Source organism: Helianthus annuus, chromosome 14 (assembly GCF_002127325.2).
Source record: "Helianthus annuus cultivar XRQ/B chromosome 14, HanXRQr2.0-SUNRISE, whole genome shotgun sequence".
Classification (NCBI taxonomy): Eukaryota; Viridiplantae; Streptophyta; class Magnoliopsida; order Asterales; family Asteraceae; genus Helianthus; species Helianthus annuus.
The window spans coordinates 142,524,910-142,542,349 of NC_035446.2; the positions used below are offsets into that span (position 1 = coordinate 142,524,910).

Genomic DNA, 17,440 nt, shown 5'->3' on the forward strand with positions numbered 1-17,440 from the left:
GGGTGATTCTTCACTGGCGTGGGGGCAAATGTTTGGGTGACGTGATGCGAGTTGATTGGTGGTTTGTGTTATGGGCTTTGTGATTGGTGAGTTTTTTTTTTTCTTTCATGCCCACCCACACCGTAGAGTCTAATAGGTTTATCATGGTCAATAAAATCTATTAAAACAAGTGAATTATATACATCAAGGTTGAGTGTAAAAAATGCGTCAAAACGTAGATAGATGTAAGCTTATTTGAGCTCGAACTTCATAAATTATAATGTGCAATCGGGTTGAAATTTGTTTAGTTATTTGATTGAGCTTCATCAATCCCTTCTATGGTTTCCAACTAGTCATTTTAGCAACTTGAACTCTTTGATAATCCAAACAAACAAATTCTAAATCCTGGTGATTTGCTCAAACATTGGCATATTCAATTGTGCAATATTACTTCCAAGAAACAAATTTCAAAGATCAATAAAACCCAGAATCCAAGTATTTCACCAACCATCTTTGTATAATGACAGAGATCAATCTTGAGCATCCTTAAATCTTTTGTTAGAAAAGCAAGTAGGGTTTACCACAACCGGTTCTCAATCACAGCAGAAACAATTCCTTTAAGAATCTCCTGAAGAATCAATCAACAGACTGTAAACACATATCATAAAAATTCTCCGCTAAAAGCAATCTGGTTTGTAATCAAAATTAGAAAGTTACCATAGAATGATCCTTGAGACCAAGTGAGAGTGTCAATGGTTTTGAAGAACCAGAATTGCTAAAAATAGATAAGAAGACAAAGCTCCAAAGGGTTAATAAGTTGATTAATTAACACACTTACAACATTTGCGAATAATATGTCCGTACCTTATATGTTCAATAAGCTGGCGAGCGCATGCCAGTAGCATCGGCTGCAGATTAAAACATTTCAGTGATCAAACTAATATGATTAAAAACAACCTTTAGTAGAATCTACTTCATAAGGCAGCTTACCTCATCTCGTTTACCAAATATCACAGATACATTAAAAGTTGGAGTATTCAACATCCCTTCTTCCTTCCTATTAAAACAAGAAAAAAAAAGAACTTTTTGCTCTAGATAGTAGTCCATAATCGATACACAATCAGCAAGCTTGAATTTTGAAGGATCAATAGCTCATCATACAAGCAAACAACAAAGCAGTGAGAGAATAAGATGTAGAACCGACTTTATTCCTATATTACCTTGCATGCATTATGGTTCCCATAGTCCCAATTTCAGTAGCAATAACCTGACAGTGATCAAAATATTAACAAATGCAACGCGAACCAATTTTGAAAGGAAATAAAATCCAAACGAAGCGTCAACTCACCAAGAATTGATCATCATAGCTACAAATGACAATATCAACTTTACTTTCCTGCCAAAAAAATTGCAACATATTACGACCAAGTAATAACATATGCCAAATAGTTACATAGCAAAAGCAACACACTGTGTTGGTTCCAACTTTCCCAAAGAGACATGAAGTCTTAAATCTTAAATGAAATGATAAGACAATTCAACAAGAATTAGTTTTCTTTAAAAGTCAACGACACAAACAACTTCTTTCACCAGAATTCTGTAAATAAATAATCTGACTAGAAGTTAATACCATTATACCAATGCAAACTGGTTTACTGCAAGCCCAATTTCTTCAAACAGAAATGGTAATAACTTCAATAAACAAAATATAAAAAACCAAGAGGCATTAAAACAAACAGTTGGTGGGCATAGGCAAAAATGATCGTTTTCATGACATGTGCATATTATGCCGTTGAGCTGCTAATAGCAAGAGATAAAACCCCATAAAAAGAGAGAGAGAATTGGGGAAAAACATACGTGGAAAGTGAAAATTTCGAAGTTTAGTAGGCATACAGTCAGTCAATTGGAGAAAAACATAAAGTTATACAATAAACAAAAGAATTGTATGAAAGAGAGAGAGACAACCGACCTTTATTTGGACTGAGAAATTCTTGTGGCGAACAGGGAAAGAATAGCTTGAAGCATCATCCATGGAATCAATGGACTTGAAGCTCGAAGAGAATAAAGAGTTATTCAGTATTCACCAACTGTGACTTTTTTGTATATTGAAAACTAGGAAGAGTCCCCGCGCTGCACCGGAAATTCAGTCGACATCGGTTTAATTCCTTACGATATTGATATGATACATAGCAATAAAAAGAGCCATTATATACCTAAAAGGATGATGATACGTGTTTTACATTAATAAAAATTGTAAAAACGAATATTACTAATAACTCACATTGTATTGATATCGAGACTGATGTTGTTCGGGTGGAATCGCCGTGATACTGATATTGTTGAAACAGTATTAGTTTGGTTGGTCACGGTTTCTGTACCATACCCACACTCGCTATATATAACTTACGATCCCAAAAACACTTTGTTGTGAATAAAACTTCATTAGCAATGAGACATATATTTAAATAAATAAAAATAAGCACGTCGCAATCTGTGTATCAGTAATAGTACCGACAAGAATATGGATATTGTTTAGTCAAAATCCACGTGGTATTGATATTCTTGGTAAGGAATCAGTTTCGTTCGTCACGGTACTCGTACAATGCTAACATTCGCAGTAGCTTACGATATAAAAAAGATATTCTATTGCGTATACTACTTCGTTTTCAATGAAAGTTATGCAAAAAACCATAAAAACGAATAAATATATTGTAAAAAATAATATTTGTAATTACAACTTAAAATATAAGTATAGATAGATTAAATGGAGTATAAGGAATAATAAAAGAAATTTAGATGGATTAACATTTGGATATAATATAATTTCATAGAACAAATTATTTATTTAAGCTGAAACTTTACATCAGATAAAAACATAAAAAATGGGAAAAAAATTGTCTACCTAGCAGGAATCGAACACAGATCATAACAAACCGACCTAGTGTGAATTTCAAAATTCATTCGGAAAAAGATAAAAGCATTTTTATTAAAATATTATAATAACTAATGTATAGATTTATGACTTTAAAACCATTTTGAATATAATAATAAATTACTCTACAACTCCTTTGAAATTGTAAGGTATAGAATTTGTTTCTGTCTTTAAAACTATTTTTTTCGATAATCTGGGAATTACAATAGCGATAGATAAACAGGTAACAAGCTAGCTTACTATTTTTTCATAAATATATAATTTGAGTAGGCTCGCGAGCCTATTTATCATATAAATATATAATTTGTTATTATACACCGCGAGCCTATTACAATGAAGGAATCACGAACCTATTATTTTTCGTAAATATCAAGTTTTCTTATAAAATAACTAAATTTTATATAATAAAGTTATTTCAAAAAATATAAAATTAATTTTACATGTGTAGAGTCAAGTTTCTCTGCAAATAGCTTTATTGTACAAAACGTATGAACCGAAAGAATTTGAAATTTTTGGTGGTAGCAAATTTGTAATTAAAGGCCTCTATAAAATTCAACCATCTCAATCATTTCTACACCTAAATCAATACAGATTCAGTATCAAAACGAATCAAACCCCAAATTCTCCTAAAACCTAATCAAATTCAGTTTCAAAATCATCTGATTAACTTCCGAAAATCATATTGTAAGGTCTAACTTTTTAAAAGAAACTAACAAGCTCTCTTGGGATTTGGGCAATTGTAATACGGATGCCCTTCTTGTCCGCAGTTGTAACATCCTTTCCTTCCCAATAAACATTCACCCGAATGGGGTTTTCCACATGTTTTACATCGTGAAAACTCTCCCTTAGAAGCCTCTTTCTTTCCTTGTTCGTGTGTTTTAGGTTTCTTGGAAGAACCTTGTGTCGATCCCTTCTCTATTTGCCTTTTCTCCCCGCGTTCAGTCTGTCTCTTTAGCTCAATTTCCCTATCCCTTGCCAAATCGATAATCTCGTCCAAAGTTTCACATTTAGAAGGAGTTATGAACTCCCGATATTCGGCCTTAAGCATGCCATGATAACGGATAATCTTCTTCCTCTCTGTTCCGACTATTTCTCCGCAAAACTTCAGCTGATCAAGAAAGGTATTTGTGATCTCATCAATTGATTCATCCTTTTGTCGGAGTCGGAGAAAATCTTCTTGGATTCGATCCACGGCTGATTGTGGACAATGGTACTTGATAAAAGGTTGGTTGAATTCTTGCCAAGTCAAGGTTTGAACTCTATCCTCGCCGATCTCTTTACTATACGTATCCCACCAATCTTTAGCCCTTCGTAAAAGTTGCCCTGTGGCAAACATGACTTGATCTTCTTTATCACAGTGACTTTGAATGAACACTCCATCCATATTAGCTATCCATCTTTGGCATTCAATGGGATCAATTTCTCCATTATAAGTTGTAGGCTTACATGCCATGAAATCCTTATACGTGCATCGTCGTGCATCCTTCTTGCCTTGAATCCCAGTTATCATTTCTTTTAACTCATCTACTGTAACAACCACCCCGTAACCCGGGTGATTATGCACAATTGACACACTTACAGCGGAAACAAACTAAACTTTCATTAAAACTTATAATAGTCTGAGTACAACACTTTATTTATTTACAATCTTTTGGCAACTAAGAACTCCTTGATCATCTAAAACTCCACAACTGTCAAGTATTTCCTATAGCTTTCCTCATGACTCACCTGAGATAAGTATACTCAAAACGACGTCAGATATATACTGGTGAGCTCATGCTTTACAATTTTTATAAAGACAGACCACAGTTTACATTATATGCATACACAATATGGGCATGTGACCACATTATAGTCAGGTTGGGCCTCATTGAACCTTATAAGTCACATTTGACTTGTCACAAACCACCGTACAAGAGACATACTGGTCCTCCAGCTGTGTCCCCCTATGTCCGTCACATAGGTATGAGTGTGTGTCGCTGGACCTTATAAGCACGAAGTGCCTGTGGGTACAACACCTTATTACCCTTCCTAGAGTGATACACCTCATTAAGCATAATAGGATCCCATATACCCCTACTGACACATGCATACTGCAACATTCTCATTATTACCAGTTATGGACGAGTATACTATCACAGTTTAAAAGACAAGTATGATGACTCACCTGATTAGCAATTGCTTAACTGCCGCTAGTACGACTGGGTTATATCTCAAGGTCCTGACACAATTACATAATCTTAGGTTAGGTAATGGTACACCTAACTCGTCATTATCATGGTTGGATATTGGTTAACCCTACCTTGTTTAAGCATGGGTGATCAGTCCATGCCTAACTAAGGCTAGGCTACCCAATACTCGCCCCTGACAATAACCCTAGTACCTAAAAATAATACTAACACTACTACTACTAATATATTATTACTAATAATAAAACTAATATTAACTACTAAAAATAAATAATAAATAACTAAACATAAACTTAAACGAGAGTATACCTCAAAACTATCTACGGCACGTTATGTAGAGTTTCCCTACTCCTGCTCCTAGTGCTCCAAAAACGACTACTAACAACACCCAACGGGGTATCGTATACTCGGGATTCTCAATACTAGAGCGTTCCCGTTAAAATTTTGGTGTATCTAAAATCCTACAATTTAACTCCTATATGGGAAGCAAATTGACGGGCTAGCTAGCTAGCTTGACATGCTAGCTAGCTAGCTTAGTTATATTAATTCAGCTGCTTCACTCGTTTTTCTTGTATAACTTTTAAAATATGACGTTTTATAAAACGACGAATATATCATTAGAACGAGCATATTTTTATCTACGTTTTAACCTAAGTTTCATTAAAAACGGAGTAAGGTAAAAAAAATAATATATTTAATTATTAATATTAACGGTCTCCTATATTAGTCAAGGTTTGTCAAGATATTTCACCTTTCACACAATCATCTTACTCGTTTAACAATATATGAAATATAAATTACATATTTCACACGTTTATAACCAGCACATTAAGGTTCAGGGTATTACATCCTTCCCTCCTTACAAAACTTTCGTCCTCGAAATTTGTCATTACTTAAAAAGATGAGGGTACTTATCTTTCATTATGTTTTCTAGTTCCCATGTAAAGTTGGGTCCATGACGTGCGTTCCACTTGACTTTGACTAACGGGATTTCCTTCTTGCGTAACTTTTTAACCTTCCTATCTTCGACTTGTAGTGGTTCTTCAATGAAGTTGAGTTTGTCGTCAACCCGTACGTCTCCCAGGGGTATTTGTTGGGCTTCGTCCACTAGGCACTTTCTTAAATTTGATACATGAAAAGTATTATGTATTCCTGCCAGCTGTTCAGGAAGTTTTAGCCGATAAGCCACTGGTCCTACTTTGCTTGTTACTTCAAACGACCCAATGTATCGGGGTTTCAACTTTCCCTTCTTTCCAAACCGAATCACTCCTTTCAGAGGTGATACCTTAAGCATTACTTTATCCCCTATTTGGAACTCTAGGGGTTTACGCCTCTGATCTGCATAACTCTTTTATCGATCTTGAGCACTTTTCATCCTTTCTTTGATTTGCTGGATCTTTTCTGTGGTCTCCACAATGATTTCTGGTCCTGATAGTTGACTTTCCCCTACTTCCGTCCAACAAATAGGAGTTTGGCACCTTCTTCCGTATAAAGCTTCATAAGGTGCAGCTTTGATGCTGGCGTGATAGCTATTATAGTATTATTGTAGGCGAATTCGATGAGTGGTAGATGAGTGTCCCAACTACCACCAAAATCAATTACACAAGCCCGAAGCATATCTTCTAATGTCTGAATAGTCCGTTCACTCTGCCCATCCGTCTGAGGATGATATGCAGTGCTTAGATTAAGCTTGGTTCCCAACTCTTGTTGGAAACTTTGCCCGAATTTAGATGTGAAACGACTATCTCGGTCTGATATGATCGATACAGGCACCCCATGTCGTGAGACTATTTCTTTGATGTAAATTTGAGCTAGCTTGTTCATCTTATAGTCCTCACGAATTGGCACGAAGTGTGCAGACTTGGTCAGTCTGTCCACTATTACCCAAATAGTATCATAACCTTAACTTGACCTTGGGAGCTTCGTGATAAAATCCATGGTGATTTTCTCCCATTTCCATTCTAGGATCTCTGGTTGTTGCAAGTATCCAGAGGGTTTTTGATGTTCTGCCTTCACCTTAAGGCATGTAAGGCATTTTTCCACATAATGGGCAACAGATCGCTTCATTCCTGGCCACCAATAATCTCTCCTTAAATCCTTATACATCTTGTCACTGCCAGGGTGAATGGAATACTTAGACTTATGAGCTTCCTCTAAGATTGTATCTTGCAGTCCTCCAAAATTAGGAACCCATATCCTATTGTTGAACCTAAGGATATTATCATTTTCCATTGTCAGTAGCTTCAGTCTCCTAATCATTCTTTCTTTTACAACATGATTCTCTTTTAAGGCTTCTTGTTGTATATTCTTAACTTGATCTAAGAGACTAGTTTTAACCTCTATTCTGGTTGCACGAATTCTTATTGGTTGAGGTTTCTCTTTTCTACTTAGAGCATCTGCTACTATGTTTGCCTTACCTAGATGGTATTGGATCTCACAGTCGTAATCACTTAATAACTCCATCCATCGTCTCTGACGCATATTGAGCTCCTTCTGCTCAAATATGTGTTTTAAACTTTTATGGTCATTATATATAGTGCACTTTGTACCGTAAAGATAGTGCCTCCAAATTTTCAAAGCGAACACTATGGCACCAAGTTCCAAATCATGGGTTGTGTAGTTCCGTTCATGAATCTTCAACTGTCTAGAGGCGTAGGCAATCACTTTGCCTCTTTGCACGAGTACACATCCCATACCATAGTGAGATGCATCACAGTAGACGGTAAAATCTTTCGTTCCCTCAGGAAGTGACAATATTGGGGCACTACATAACTTATGCTTTAACGTGTTAAAGGCTTCTTCTTGTTTAGGTCCCCAATTAAACTTAGAGGCTTTCTGGGTTAGTGTGTTTAATGGTGTTGCAATCTTTGAGAAGTCTTGAATAAACCTTCTATAGTATCCTGCTAACCCCAGAAATCTTCTGATTTCAGTGGGATTCTTCGGTACTTCCTACTTCTTGATGGCCTCGATCTTTGCAGGGTCAACTTGTATTCCACATTCATTTATCACGTGACCTAGGAATTGCACCTCACGTATCCAAAATTCACACTTAGAGAACTTTGCATAGAGTTTTTTTTTTCTTGAGCAATTCAGGGACTGCTCTCAGGTGTTGTTCATGTTCCGCCTCATTCTTAGAGTAGATAAGGATATCGTCAATGAAAACGATCACAAACTTATCGAGATAAGGTTTACAAACCCTGTTCATAAGGTCCATGAATACTGCAGGTGCTTTGGTTAATCCAAATGGCATTACCAAAAAATCATAATGACCATACCTAGTCCTGAAGGCAGTCTTAGGTATGTCTTCTGGTGCAACTTTCACTTGGTGGTATCCAGACCTCAAGTCTATTTTAGAGAAATAGCTTGCCCCTTGTAATTGATCAAACAAGTCGTCGATCCTGGGCAAAGGGTATTTATTCTTTATAGTGGCTTTATTCAAGTCTCTATAATCGATGCACATGCGCATCGTCCCATCTTTCTTCTTGACAAACAAGATGGGTGCTCCCCATGGCGACGAACTAGGTTGGATAAACCCCTTGTCAAGCAACTCTTGTAGTTGCTTCTTGAGTTCTTGCATTTCTGTCGGGGCTAGTCTATACGACGACTTAGCAATCGGTGATGTACCGAGAACTAGGTCAATGCGAAACTCAACCTGTCTATCCGATGGTAGTCCCGGGAGCTCATCGGGAAACACTTCAGGGTATTCTCGTACTATTGGCACGTCCTCGACCTTCTACTTTTCTGTAGTGTTCATGACATATGCTAAAAAGGCAACATACCCTTTCCTTAGGCATTTATGTGCTTGTGCTATCGTGATGAGGTTCTTAGTCTTGTCAGTGCGGTCTCCCGATACAGTTAGCTGTTTGCCATTGGGTAATCGGAGTCGGACGATCCTTTTGTCACATATAACTTCCGCATGATACGGTGTCAACCAGTCCATTCCAATGACTATGTCAAATTCTCCAAGTTCCATAGGCATTAGGTCTATAGGGATAACATGGTTGTTTAAGCTTATTTTACAATTCTTAACTATGTCAACTATCTCTCTTTGACTTCCATCAGCCATTTCTACTGTAAAGGCATGATCTAGGTTTTGGGATGCCTGGTTCAAGTAAGGCCTAAAGGTAGTCGACACTAGACTTCTATTTGCACTGGTATCAAATAACACACGCGCATATACATCATTTACGAGATACGTACCCGTGATAACGTCTGTATTGGTCTTGGCTTCTTCCGTGGTGAGTACAAATGCATGCCCTTTTGGCTGATTTGGTTGTGTCCTATCATTTCTTTTGAGTTCGGGACATCAGATCTCATGTGGTTAGGGTCTCCACATTTGAAACACTTCTTCTTTTCCTTGCATTCTTGAAGGGCATGACCCGTCATTTTACAATTTGGACAAGGAAAACGACATTCCACCGTATGAAAGCGTTTGCAAATTTGACATTGAGGAAATGTTTTAGGCCTTTTAAAGTTGTTATTCTGGGTGTCCCCCTTTCTTTCTTCCCACTTTCTTTTTGGTGCGGGAGATTCAGCCTGCCGCAGAATCATCTCGGCAGCCATGATGGCGCCAGCCTCAACAGTTTCTGCAAAAGTCTTGGGGGATTTGGATTTGATAAACACCCTCATTTCAGAGGGTAGACCCCAAATAAACCTATTGATCAGTTGTTCCTCAGTCAATGCTACATAAGAAACCAGTCGAGATATGTCATTGAAACGAGAAACATACTCTCGATAAGTTTTATTTCCCATTTTTAACTGAAAGAATTCCACTTCCAGTTGCTCAGTCTCACTGGGAGGACAATACTTAGCAAGAAACTTATGAATAAACTCCTCCCACTTCATCTCCTTAACCTTTTCTTTTCCCTCTGTTCGGACCACAATGTTCCACCAGTGAAGGGCTTCAGCTTCAAACATGTTGTCACACCCCCAAAATCCACCTGCGGAGTATCACCGCTTGGGAGCGTGACTGACCAGGATCAAGCCATCAATCATATTGAACATAGCATAATATAAATAAGATAGTTCGTAAAAACCCAATTCAATACAATTGATGTTCTAAACCAAACATAGTATCAATAGCGGAAGCATGTAAATAACCCAACATAGTTAATAGTTTGAAATGTCGTAATGTTCAACATAGTAATCACGATCCTTGTCCACAACGACCGCGCCTCCAGTGCAAGCTCCATAAGTACCTAAGGTCCTGCAAGGCATGCAGCAACGAGTCAACAACTAGTTGAGCGAGTTCACAGTTAACAGTTCAGTAGTAATATAGAATGAGTAGTAGTATGTTCGTTCGTTATGTCATGTATCGTATTAGTTTCCATCGCGGCCTCCCAGGCAGGTGTGCGAAGATTAGTAAGTTCCAGTTCGCGGCCTTCCAAAGGCAGGTGTGCGAAGTCAGTCATAATATCGCGGCCAACCCTTGGCAGGTGTGCGAAGATCAGTTCAATAAGTGTTACTAGTCTAGTCGTAGTTCTATCAGCGAAGTATATACAATAGTTCATCAAATCCCATTCCCACCCGGGAACCCCATGCCTTGGCTGTGTGAACTCACCTTGGTTTGCTCGGTATGCTTAACTATGTGCTAGCAATTACTCAATCAAATCCTATAGTAAACACGTTTACTTGATCAGTTCACGTTCGTAAAGTTTCACATGCAATTAATACCACAGAGTATGTTCGACAGTTGATATCATGCATCATACGTCAGTTAATCACATTCGTACAATCCGCATTTCTCATAGGGCTTTCTCGCTTTAATCTATCAATATCATCCGCACTTACTGGATTAATACACTTTGCATAACAGAGTTAATCGGAAACAGATTACAGTTAACTCACATAACGTAATTACCACAACAGAGTTAACATAGTTATCATACTTAACATACTTAAAGCGTTAATAAACTTAACAGGTTTACAGAGTCTGTGGTTTCATTTTGATCATACAAATCGCAACATCAGTTAGCATACAACTCATTGTTTCGAAGTAATCATCACACATCATCGGACAGGGCCTTGCCCTTTATAAAACTCGGACATAAGGGTGGGGGGGGTTTCCCCTGTTTAAAAATCGGACTAGAACATTGGGGGGTGGGGTTAAAAATTTGGACAACATAGATGGGGGTCACAAAGGTCGGACATGGGGGTCTCCTCATGAAACTCGGACCCCCTCATGAGTTAAAGGTCGGACATAGACACACTAAAGAAACTCGGACCACATCTATTGTCCTGAAACTCGGACCATGCTCATGAGTGAAACTCGGACATCCCATCAATTTAAAGGTCGGACATGGTGGCTCACATAAAACTCGGACCATGTGGCAAGGGTTAAAGGTCGGACCTTGCACACTTGTAAAACTCGGACATTAGCACACCCCTATAAAACTCGGACACACAATGTGTTAAAGGTCGGACCATAAGGGGGGTGGGGGTTAAAGCTCGGACACATGCATCATCTAAAAGTCGGACTAGGGTCATGATCATATAATTCGGACCATGTTGATTTTATAAACTCAGACATCTCAATCATACACAAAACTCAGACAAACAATTTCTCATACGTTCATTGAGATTATAACAGTTACGTTTTCATGTTATCAAGATTAAGAAACCCTAATTACGTATCTGTACCGTAGTAAACAAATCAACAGTTATTCATTCTTATATATCACGATTCTAAATTGTCAAGCAATCGATTGTACGACTAATCACATCATTATCACAATTATCCAGAATCAAATCAAAATGACAGAAGTATCATATGAGAGCTAGGGTTTTCATGAACACACAATCAAGAATTGATAATGATCAAACAATCAATTAGGTTTACAAGTATTACAATAATCGATAAACAATTACCTTGAATGATTCTAGAGGAAGATGAATCAAAGTGTTGAATGTCTTGTGCCAATGATGATGGTGATGATTGCTAGGGGATTAGAGATTGTAGTACGTGCTTTGGTTTTGTGAAAAATGATTAGTGAACAAAGGATTAGGGTTAAGTATAGCTTAAGTTTCACTAATAGCTCTCTACACCCTTAATTAATATATTTTACAATAGTACACCATCTCAAATAGTTTCACAGTTTCACCACCAAGTTTATGCATTTGACAAGTCTATCACAATTAACACATAACCATGCATAAACACACAATACACTTTATTGAATTAAAACGTATACAATTCCATAGCAATCAATTGTGCAAATAAACAACTAAACAATACAAGAACGTGCAATAAATGCGAAATAGGAATCTTGGAAATTCGAGTTGTCACATTATCCCCAACTTAAAGGAAATTTCGTCCCGAAATTTGGTACGCACTCACTGAGGAAGCTAGGTAAGCTGTATCGTTCACTGGTTTTCCTGGGGTGTCACATCATCCCCCCGTTGATTTGGAATTTCGTCCCGAAATTCCGTAGTAGTAGCTTCAGTCTCAGTAGTGGATGCATTGGTTCCGAATAACTGGGGGTACTTTTCTTTCATTTGGTCTTCGCGTTCCCAGGTGTACTCTGGGCCACGTCGGGAGTTCCAACGAACTCGAACAAGAGGGATTCTCTTGCTTTTGAGGACCTTAACATCCCGGTCCGTGATTTCAACTGGCTCCTCGACGAACTGCAACCGCTCGTCGATAGTGAGTTCCTTAAAAGGAACTATGAGGGTCTCATCTGACAGGCACTTCTTCAGATTCGACACGTGAAATACATTGTGAACTGCACCGAGTTCAGCTGGTAGGTTTAGTCTGTAGGCTACTTTGCCTATTCTTTCTATGATCTCAAATGGTCCGACATACCGCGGATTTAGCTTACCCCGCTTGCCAAAACGAACCACACCCTTCCAGGGTGAGACTTTTAGTAAAACCCGGTCCCCGACCTGAAATTCCAACGGTTTCCTACGCTTATCCGCGTATGCTTTCTGACGGTCGCGTGCTGCCGCCATGCGTTGTCGTATTTGTGCAATCTTTTCTGTGGCGTCCACTACAATCTCCGGACCCGTGATCTGACTATCCCCCACCTCTGCCCAACAGAGAGGTGACCGGCATTTACGCCCGTACAATGCCTCGAATGGAGCGGCTTGTATGCTGGTATGATAACTGTTATTATACGAAAATTCCACCAAAGGGAGATGTTTTTCCCAGCCGTTGCCGAAATCAATGACACATGCCCGAAGCATGTCTTCAAGAGTCTGGATCGTTCGCTCAGACTGCCCATCCGTCTGAGGATGATACGCTGTGCTCATGTCTAATCGTGAGCCAAAAGATTTGTGCATCGCTTGCCATAGCTCTGACGTGAATCGTGCATCCCGATCCGAAATGATGGAGGTGGGCACCCCGTGCCTCGAAACAACCTCCTTAAGATAAACGTCTGCGAGAGTGGAGAACTTATCCGTTTCCTTTATAGCCAGGAAGTGTGCAGACTTGGTGAGTCGATCCACGATCACCCATATAGTATCATTCCCACGCTGGGATCTGGGTAGGCCTGTAACAAAATCCATGGAAATTTCTTCCCTTTTCCATTGCGGTATCTTGGGCTGCTGAAGTAGGCCCGCTGGTTTCTGATACTCTACTTTGACTTTTGCACAAGTCAAACACTTGCCGACGTATGTTGCAATGTGGGCCTTCATGCTAGGCCACCAGTATGTAGTTCTGATGTCGTGGTACATTTTATCCGACCCTGGATGTACCGAGTAGCGAGACTTATGAGCTTCATCCATCACAAGTTCTCGTAAACCGCCGAAAAGTGGGACCCAAATACGCCCCGTTACATAGTAGGCGCCATCTTCCTTTTGTTCCATTCGTTGCCTTGAGCCGCGTAAGGCTTCAGCTTTGACGTTTTCGGGCTTTAATGCTTCCATCTGAGCAGTTCGTATCTGTGCAGGAAGACTGGACTGAATAGTGAGCTGCAAGGCTCGTACGCGTCTAGGTAGAGTGTCTTTCCGACTGAGAGCGTCAGCCACAACATTGGCTTTGCCTGGATGGTACTTGATAGCGCATTCGTAATCGTTAAGCAGTTCGACCCATCGTCGTTGACGCATGTTCAATTCCTTCTGCTTGAAGATATGCTCGAGATTCCTGTGATCGGTGTAAATTGTGCACCTGGTACCGTACAGGTAGTGTCGCCATATCTTGAGTGCAAAAACAACAGCTCCCAGCTCTAAATCGTGCGTCGTGTAGTTCCGTTCATGAACTTTGAGTTGACGAGAAGCGTAGGCAATAACTTTATCCCGTTGCATCAATACACAACCAAGCCCCTGTATCGACGCGTCACAATAGACTACAAAATCGTCCGTGCCCTCTGGCAATGAGAGAATAGGTGCACTGCAAAGCCTATCCTTTAAGTACTGAAAAGCCGTTTCCTGGGAATCTCCCCAACGGTAGGTGACACCTTTCTGTGTCAACATTGTGAGCGGCTGCGCGATCTTGGAGAAGTCTTTAATAAATCGTCTGTAATACCCCGCCAAACCCAAGAATTGGCGTATTTCCGTTGGTGTACGCGGTGCAGGCCAGTTCCTGATCGAATCTACCTTGGATGGATCAACATGAATCCCATCCCTGTTCACCACATGGCCTAAGAAGTGGACTTCACGAAGCCAGAAGTCGCATTTTGAAAACTTGGCATACAATTGCTCCTTTCGAAGAAGTTCCAAGATAAGACGTAAGTGCTGCTCGTGTTCCTCCTGACTCTTGGAGTAGATCAGAATATCGTCGATGAAGACAATGACGAACTTGTCAAGATAGGGTTTGCACACCCTGTTCATAAGATCCATGAATACTGCAGGCGCGTTCGTAAGCCCGAAAGGCATGACTAGAAACTCGTAATGGCCGTAGCGAGTTCTGAATGCTGTCTTGGAGACGTCCTCATCCCGGACTCTCAGCTGATGATAACCAGACCTTAGGTCAATCTTGGAGTAGTAACTCGACCCTTGCAACTGGTCGAATAAATCGTCAATGCGTGGAAGAGGATAACGGTTCTTCACTGTGACCTTGTTCAGTTCGCGGTAATCGATGCACATCCTGAAAGTGCCATCCTTCTTTTTCACAAACAGTACTGGAGCTCCCCAGGGCGATGAGCTTGGACGAATAAAGCCCTTTTCCAAGAGCTCTTGTAGCTGCTTCGATAGCTCTTCCAGCTCGGTTGGAGCTAAACGATACGGTGCGCGGGCTATTGGTGCTGCTCCAGGAGCTAACTCAATCTGGAATTCGACTTGGCGGTGAGGCGGTAAACCGGGTAAATCTTCAGGAAACACCTGAGGAAAGTCACGTACAACTGGAATATCCTCCAGCTTCTTTTCCTTTGCTGATGCGTTAGTGACAAGTGCCAGAATGGCCGTGTGCCGCTTTCGTAAACATTTCTGCGCCTTTAAGAAAGAAATGATGCCAACCACAGCACCACTCTTGTCGCCGTGGACTTCGAGAGGTTCTCGACTAGAACGAGGAATACGAATGACCTTTTCCTTGCATAAAATCTCTGCGTGATGTTGGGATAACCAATCCATACCGATGACAACGTCGAAGCTACCCAAAACTATGGTTATAAGATCAATCGAGAAGGTCTGACCAGCTAAAACGATGCTACAACCCTTGATTACGTGTGCGGCTTCTACACTCTTACCATTTGCTAACTCTACGACATGTTTGGTGTTTAGGGGTGTTGGTGTACGTTTTAACAATTTACTCATTTTCAAGGACATATAACTTGTGTCAGCACCCGAATCAAATAAGACAGTAACATAAATATCGTCGAGAAGAAACTTACCCATAACCACATTGGGATCATTCATTGCGTCGCCCCGACCCAGCACAAAAGCACGACCCCGAGCTTCGTTGCCATTGTTGTCGTTGTTTCCCCCGTTGTTGTTGTTCCCGTTGCCCTGGTTATTGTTGTTGTTGCGATTCTGGTTCAATTAAGGGCAATCACGTTTGTAGTGGCCTTCAGCCCCACACTGGAAACATCCCCGGTTTCCACGCTGTGGCTGCTGGTGCTGGTTCTGTGGAGCTGGCGGTGGGAGTTGCTGGTTCTGATTTGCTGGCCGTGAGCTTCTACAATCCTTAGCCTCATGACCCATCTTGAGGCATCTTTGACAACGTTCCCTGCGACATCTTCCGCTGTGGTGTTTGTTGCACTTATTACACAGTGGGTGAATTCCCCGATATCCACCCTGCCCCTGACTGCCAGATGATTGCTGACTCGGATTCTGGTAGTCATTTGTCTTGCGCTGCTGAGACTGAACAGAAACCGATCCCTTGCTGGAATCCCCCTCCCATTTTCTCTTGTTGTCACTGGGAGTAGCAAAAGTAGTGACAGCAGTAGTGGTAGCATTGATGCGTTTTGGCAGTCTATTCTGTTCCACTGCCTGATCTGTGATGCGATGAGCGAGGCGTTGAATAGCCTGGATGTTGTCAAGATTGGCCGATGTTACGTGGCTCTGGATTTCTGGCGCCAAACCCTTGAGGTACAACTCGATGCGCTTGTATGGAGGGTCCACCATAGTTGGACACAGAACGGCCAGCTCGTTCGACCTCTTAGTATAAGCTTCAATCTCTGACCCAACCATTTTCAAGTGATACAGTTCATCTTCCAGCTTGTGAATGTCTTCACGAGTGCAGTATTCCCTTTTGATCAATTCCTTGAAATCATTCCAAGGGGTGGCGTTAGCAGCTGCCAACCCTAGGATCTGTACTTGCGCGTTCCACCAAGTCAACGCGATTCCTTCCAAAGTGCCAGTGGCGTACTTGACCCTGCGAGCCTCAGGGCATTCACACATTTCTAAAACAGATTCTAGCTTCTCAAACCAATGGAGGAGTCCCACTGCCCCCTCGGTGCCACTGAATGAGCTTGGACGACAGTCCATGAAGTTCTTGAAAGTGCAGACAGGCTGCTGCGCATGTTGACCTATTGTGTACGAATAGGACAAAGTTAAATACGAGAGTTAATGTAGGATCTAAAGATCCTAGTGTGTCTATACTGCAGGGTATACTACCTGCTTGAGCAGCTGCAAGTGCCGCAACAACTTGAGCTTGAACGAGAGCCTCTAGCTGGGCTTGAGTCATGTTAATTCGTCCAGACATGATCTTCATAGCAAATGCAACATGAGTTAGAGAGGTTCGCGAATAGAGCGATGACAGAAGAGTGTAAGCACATTGGTGTTCTCAAGCAATAACAAGTAGTGAGCAAGGTAATGTAAGCATACTACGAGCAAAGTTCTATGCAATTCTAGCATGTAGGCAATAAACATAAACCTTATTACCTAGGATGTTGAGCCTTGCACGTGGAGCGAAGCGTCGTTGTCGATCGTTGAGAGCACTGTTCTGGTTATAGTCTGGTTTTAATAA

At 40.5% G+C, this 17,440-nt stretch overlaps 3 protein-coding genes across 3 annotated transcripts; all 3 read right to left on the minus strand.

Annotated features, from left to right (window-relative positions):
• Positions 1-269: 269 nt before the first annotated feature.
• LOC110904055 lies at positions 270-2,129 on the minus strand. The gene is made up of 7 exons (XM_022149863.2): positions 1,949-2,129; positions 1,328-1,375; positions 1,200-1,246; positions 970-1,036; positions 844-887; positions 697-754; positions 270-607 (listed from the first exon to the last, which is right to left on the minus strand). Exons 1-7 carry the CDS (start codon positions 2,009-2,011, stop codon positions 557-559), a joined length of 378 nt encoding a protein of 125 aa, XP_022005555.1. The 5' UTR covers positions 2,012-2,129; the 3' UTR covers positions 270-556.
• Positions 2,130-3,620: 1,491 nt separating this feature from the next.
• On the minus strand, positions 3,621-4,421 carry LOC110907498. The gene has a single exon (XM_022152474.1). It carries the CDS (start codon positions 4,419-4,421, stop codon positions 3,621-3,623), a length of 801 nt encoding a protein of 266 aa, XP_022008166.1.
• A 4,412-nt stretch (positions 4,422-8,833) lies between these two features.
• LOC110907499 lies at positions 8,834-10,017 on the minus strand. Its single transcript, XM_022152475.1, has 2 exons — positions 9,301-10,017; positions 8,834-9,202 (listed from the first exon to the last, which is right to left on the minus strand). Exons 1-2 carry the CDS (start codon positions 10,015-10,017, stop codon positions 8,834-8,836), a joined length of 1,086 nt encoding a protein of 361 aa, XP_022008167.1.
• Between the last annotated feature and the right edge of the window lie 7,423 nt (positions 10,018-17,440).

Coding starts and splice junctions, on each gene's coding strand:
- LOC110904055 (XM_022149863.2), bottom strand. CDS start 2,011: ATGGATGATGCTTCAAGCTATTCTTTCCCTGTTCGCCACAAGAATTTC. Junction 1,376..1,948: donor ATTTCTCAGTCCAAATAAAG/GTCGGTTGTCTC, acceptor TTTTTTTGGCAG/GAAAGTAAAGTTGATATTGT. Junction 1,037..1,199: donor GGAACCATAATGCATGCAAG/GTAATATAGGAA, acceptor TTGTTTTAATAG/GAAGGAAGAAGGGATGTTGA.
- LOC110907498 (XM_022152474.1), bottom strand. CDS start 4,421: ATGATAACTGGGATTCAAGGCAAGAAGGATGCACGACGATGCACGTAT.
- LOC110907499 (XM_022152475.1), bottom strand. CDS start 10,017: ATGTTTGAAGCTGAAGCCCTTCACTGGTGGAACATTGTGGTCCGAACA. Junction 9,203..9,300: donor CAATACAGACGTTATCACGG/GTACGTATCTCG, acceptor TACTTGAACCAG/GCATCCCAAAACCTAGATCA.